The sequence below is a fragment of the Pinus tabuliformis genome, chromosome 2_2 (genome assembly GCF_031772625.1).
Source record: "Pinus tabuliformis cultivar Carrire ecotype Pingquan chromosome 2_2, CPIR1, whole genome shotgun sequence".
Lineage (NCBI taxonomy): Eukaryota > Viridiplantae > Streptophyta > Pinopsida > Pinales > Pinaceae > Pinus > Pinus tabuliformis.
Window position 1 is genome coordinate 1,034,378,810 of NC_142300.1, and position 5,755 is coordinate 1,034,384,564.

Genomic DNA, 5,755 nt, shown 5'->3' on the forward strand with positions numbered 1-5,755 from the left:
GGTCCTTTTTCGTACAGTTGTGTCTCTCGAGCCCGAAAAAGTATAAAACTGTGCTCGAAAGAACCGCCCGGTCATTACAACCGAGGAGTACTTTTCATAAATAGTGTCGCCGACCGGAAAAAGTAAAAAAGTGGTCGAAGACACGTCGTTTTAGAGCCAATATCGAGTGCGAAACGACAAGCACCCGGCGATCTTTTTGGTTTAACGGTCGGAAAAAGAGCTTAAAAACGACCGCCTTTCGTTCCCTTTAACGAGCTGAAAGGGAGCTCGGCCATCTTCTCTTGTTTAACGTCGGAGAAGAGCTTAGAGACGACACTTTGGGAATCACATGAATCGTGGACTGTCATGACCAAGCTGCGATACCTGTACCTGCACAAGGGCACTACCCGCATAAATCCATTCGATATACGTAAAAAACATATTGAAACATGCTTGAAAACAGAACCAAGGCTAGTTTTATGGCAAAAAATGGTAAAAACCCAAAAAATATGGTAATTTAGGAGTTTTTACTATAAATAGGGGGGGGTAATAAGTCATTTTTACCATTTTACTATTTGGAGTGCGAAGAACGTGGAGAAGCCAAAAAGTTGACGGAGCGATTTCCAACCCATCCGGAGACCATTTTCAGATCTGCTTCTTCCAGGTAGGTTCCCATTCCTTTGCCCTGCATTCTGGTTCATTTTAGGAGTTTTTTAACGGTCGAATAGGCCCAATTGGGCATTTTTTATTTGCATGGGTGCGCCCTCGGTCAGCGCGGAAATTGCCCACGGGGTCGCGCTGATCGAAAAATAGGCAATGTAACCAACTTCGGGTCAGCGCGGAAAAGGCGTGTTCTTCCGCGCTGACCTCGCATTTTTAACAAAGAGCTGCCATTGTCAGCGCGGCTGTTTCTAAAACAGTCGCGCTGGCGCGGAAAAAATTTTGTTTTTTTGAAAATGAACGTGAATTTTTACCTGGAAGCACTTCTGATCGGTTTTATTGTTCATGCAGGACATCATGGCTTTTCAATGGCAAGAGAGAGTTCACGATGTGGAGGATGTGGCTGCTTGGGGAGACGTAAATTGTTGCAACGCCATGCGGGCGTGTGGATTCATGAAATTCTTCCTGACGCCGCGTCTAAGGGCCCAACATGATTTGCTGGAGCTGCTGATCAGGGCATGGAACCCGGTGGACCAAAAATTCACCATCCGCGGTCACGACATCGAGTTCGATCATATGGACATCTTCTTCTTGACTGGGCTGTCGCGCCGAGGTGGGAGGCCCATCTTAGAGGGGCAGCGACCTAGCGGTGGTACCCTGGATGACTTAATGGCTGAGGTTTGCCCAGGGGCAGTAAAGACGCGGAGTGGGAAGTGCTCGATCCCCACAGTGAGAGACATAGTGTTGCGCACCATCCTGTTCATGGTGACCCGGGCAGCGGGCAGCATGGCGAACCATGAGGCGTCCAAGACTCATCTCCTACTAGCCCTCGAGTGTCTCGAGCCTACCGTGTTCGACTGGTGCACTGCAGTGTGCAACAATATGAAAAGGCAGTTGAGCAACTGCCGTCGCGGAGAGACGAAGCAGTTCGGGTATGGATCGATCCTGGTCCCGCTTATTCTGGAGCGAGTACCAGCCATGCGGCTGCAGTCTATGGCTGTGGATGCCCCCAGAGATCCTCGAGAGACGAGGGCCACTCGATGGGCTCGGATTATGCCACGTGGGGGTGGCGGCCGACCACATAGCTGGGGGGTATATTTCAGAGACTGGTTGGACCAACAGGAGATCTTCGTACAGGATTGGCCATATGCAGGGATGGATTTCCGCAATGATCCTGACTTGGTGCTGCCTCCGGGTGAACAGTGGGATGATGCAGGTATGACACTTTTTGTCTTTTTGAGTTTTGTATATTTTTTTTTTTTTATTATGTACATGTCCTAATAAATGTCTTGTCACGCAGATGTAGGGCCTACTAGACCGATTGGCCTGGCTGTCACGGCACGGAGAGAGGGCCCAGGAGCCGGAGCTTTGGCCTTAGCCCCTCCAGAGGCCAACACGCCAGAGGTTGTGGCTCGCAACCTTGAGGGGTTGCTGGAGGGGGTACCGGATTTCCAGGGGGTTGAGGAGGTCCCTGTGGAGCATCAGATCCACACAGTGGGTGTGGAACCCAGAGTGCACCGCCTTCTGAGGCGGGTAGCACGAGCGGCCGTGTACTACAGAGAGCACCACCCAGCCGATTAGTCACCTAGGTTTTATTTCCACTGTTTATTTTGAGACATTATGACTCGGATGTACTGAGATTTTGGGACACGTACTTCTATTTTTGAGCGCCTCAGTGCGCCACACGATATATATATATATACATACCGGTTTTTGGATGAGTCGTTGTTACATATGATGATGTGTTATCTGTATTATGCGTTTGTTTTAGTACAATTTGTGATCTTATGTATGGATTCGCATGACACTCGACTCATGGATTTTATATGTTTAATGCAAGCTTAAAAACACACGTGCAAACTATGCTTGGAATGACTTATTTACATATGCTTATGGTCTTACTATGCTGTTCTTTCCTTCTTTGTATGATGTTTATCTGTTTCGCAAATGTCTGTCTAATACACGATTTGCCTATGCATCAGTCAACGTATTTAATCGTCTTGGAATATGCTGATAAGTAATGAAATCAAAACTCCGTTCTAACAATCTCACACGTAGGTATAACCTTAATATGCGCTGGTCTCTGACGGAATATTGCCTGTTTAGTTGATGGACCACCAACTGGGAGTCCAGGTTTACCACTAGCTCTCGGATGCCGAGGTCAACTGCTTCGGCAAGCAATTCTATTACAGCACTGTACTCGGCAACATTGTTAGTGGTACGACCTAGGCACACACCCTGTAGGTTTATCAACTCCCCGTGAGGATCGTAGATCACCCACGCTGCCGAAGACAAATTACAAGTACTACGGCAGGCACCATCAGCGAAACCAACATAAGGAGTACGAGACATCTGCGCAGGAAAGAGAAAGCATAATAAGGGGCAAAAACACGCCTTCACACCAAAGCAAAAGAAACTCATGCAATAAAAACTCAAAACACACGTATATACAAAGTGACTGTGAGCAGTTATGCATAGTACTTCTTCAGATAGAGTCCATTTCGGGGCTTGTCAAGAGGATTCCCTTCATAATCAATCAACTCATATGCGCCCTTTTGTAAAACACGTTTCACGATGTAGGGGCCTAACCACATGGATTCGAGTTTTCCTGCCCCCAGCTTATCCTTAGCTTGATCGTAGAGCAGTACTAAATCTCCCTCAACAAAGGAACGGGGATGAATATTTTGATCGAAGTGAGCCTTGACTCTCTTCTTCTGCGCTTCGATAGCCAGAGAGGCCAAACGACGAGTCTCGTCTAACCGTTCTAGGTAAAGAAGTCGTTCCTCCACCGAAGTGGTGTTGGGAAGCAACTCGACAGCTAATTTTAATGAAGGAATTTCACATTCGACGGGAAGGGTAGCCTCCAGTCCATAGACTAGTTGAAACGGGGTGAAACCGGTGGCATCCTTCACAGAAGTCCGGTAGGCCCACAAGGCTGGGAAAAGCATTAGATGCCAGTTTGACTTGTGCGTATTGACGGTGCGTTGAAGCATGGTGATCAAAACTTTGTTCACAGCTTCAACTTGACCGTTAGATTGAGGATAGTAGGGTGACAAACTATCTTGACGCAAGCCTAACTGGTTTGTTAACTCTGTCATCATATGATTTCGGAAATGCTTTCCATGATCTGTAACGATAGCCTGAGGGACTCCGAAGCGAGTGATGATATGATTGAATAGAAACTGCGCCGCTGTGTGACCGTCTTCGTTTAATGTAGGCATTGCTTCGGCCCACTTGGTGAAATAATCCACGGCAACGATAATGTACCCATGCCCCCCGGCCGAACGAGGGTTACAGGACGTATAATCGATGCCCCATTTGGCAAATGGACCTACGGTTACCACAGGGTGCAGTGGTGCAACAGGTGCACGCATCTTCCGGTGGTAAACCTGGCATTCATGGCATGCGCGTACAGCAAGGATACAATCCTTGAATATAGAGGGCCAGAAATAACCAGCGCGGAGGATCTTTTGAGCGGTAGCGTATCCGGACATGTGGCCACCACAAGCGCCGGAGTGGCAGTCATTCATGACTCGCTCAGCTTCCTCGAGAGTTAAGCATCGGCGAAGAAGGGAATCGACGCCGAGGCGGTACAGGGTGTCGCCCAAAATGCGATATGGTTGAGCCTGATGACGGATCCGTCGTCGGGCTTCTTTTGATGTATTGGGACGAAACGAAGACGTTTGTAAATATACAATGATGTCCCCGTACCATGGGTCGAGAGTGCTGATGAGAAAGAGTGTTTCATCCGGAATTTGCTCCTCTAAATGAGATGGTGCAGATTGAGATGGTAAGGAACAGAGCAGTTCAGCAAAGACCAGGGATTTCTTGGACTTGGCGGCAGTAAATTCCAAGTCGAACTCTTGGAGGATTACGATCCACTTCGAGTATTTGCCCCCCAGCAACTGACGTGATAAAATATAGGTCATGGGGTTGCAGTCAGAGATCACGGTCGTTGTGCGCAACAGGATGTAATGACGGAAACGTTGGACGGCACATACAGCAGCCAATGCCAACTTTTCGACATATGCATAGCGAGTCTCTGTATCAAGGAGGTTGCGACTAAGATAGTATACAACGTGCTCTGAGCCATCGTCATCATCTTGCACTAAAACCATGCCGATGGTGGTATCGGCAGCGGCCAGATAAAGGGTGTAGTCACGGTGGTAATTTGGAGGTCTTAGGAGCGGAGCTGAGACCAGAAGGTCTTTAAGATGCTCAAAAGATTGCTGAGCGATAGCGTCCCAATGAAAGGGCGTGTCTCGCTTTAGTAATCGCGTGAAACCCTTGGCCACCTCGGCATAATTTGGGATGAATCGTCTGAGAAAATTGGCTTTTCCCTGCAAGCTTTGTAATTGCTGTAGAGTAGCAGGGGGAGGAAGATTCACAATGGCCTCGACTTTAAGGGGATCCAGACGGATGCCTTCTCGGGAGACGATAAACCCGAGTAGTCGGCCAGATTCCACGCAGAAGACACACTTGTGCGGATTGAGTCGAATACGATAGTGTCGACAGCGAAGGAAGATTTCGCGTAAATGAGATGGATGGTCTTGACGTTTAGCTGAATGAGCGGGTAGATCATCCAGGTAAGGTTGTACGATGTTTCGGATATCATGAAAAGCATACGACATCGCACGCTGGAAAGTGGCGCCGGCATTTTTAAGACCGAAAGGTAGCTTCTTGTAAGCGAAGGTGCCCCAAGGACAAATGAAAGCAGTCTTGTGCTGGTCTGCGGGGGCTATGTTGATCTGGTTGTAACCAGAAAAGCCGTCCATGAACGAATAAATTTCGCTTCCTGCGCAATCATCGATAAGCTGATCAATAAAAGGCGTAGGAAAGTTATCTTTTGGACAGGCGCGATTGATATCGCGATAGTCAACACAAACCCGAATAGTGCCCTGTTTTTTATTGACAGGAACTATATTAGATACCCATTCCGTGAGGGGAATGGCATAAATGAAACCAGCTCGAAAAAGCTTTTCAACTTCGGCCTTGATGGCTGCAGCCTTTCGAGGGTGCACCGGGCGTAAACGCTGACGAACAGGCTTAGCCCCAGGATAGGTAGGGATTTCGTGCTCCACGATACTGGGGTCAATGCCGGGCATTTCTTCGTAAG

At 48.2% G+C, this 5,755-nt stretch overlaps 1 protein-coding gene across 1 annotated transcript; it reads left to right on the forward strand.

The window, feature by feature from the left end:
- The first annotated feature begins 969 nt into the window (after positions 1–969).
- Positions 970–2,343, forward strand: LOC149196885 (uncharacterized). Its single transcript, XM_089403802.1, has 2 exons — positions 970–1,855; positions 1,940–2,343. The coding sequence occupies exons 1-2, from the start codon at positions 985–987 to the stop codon at positions 2,218–2,220; spliced, it is 1,152 nt and encodes a 383-aa protein (XP_089259928.1). The 5' UTR covers positions 970–984; the 3' UTR covers positions 2,221–2,343.
- The last annotated feature ends 3,412 nt before the right edge of the window (positions 2,344–5,755 follow it).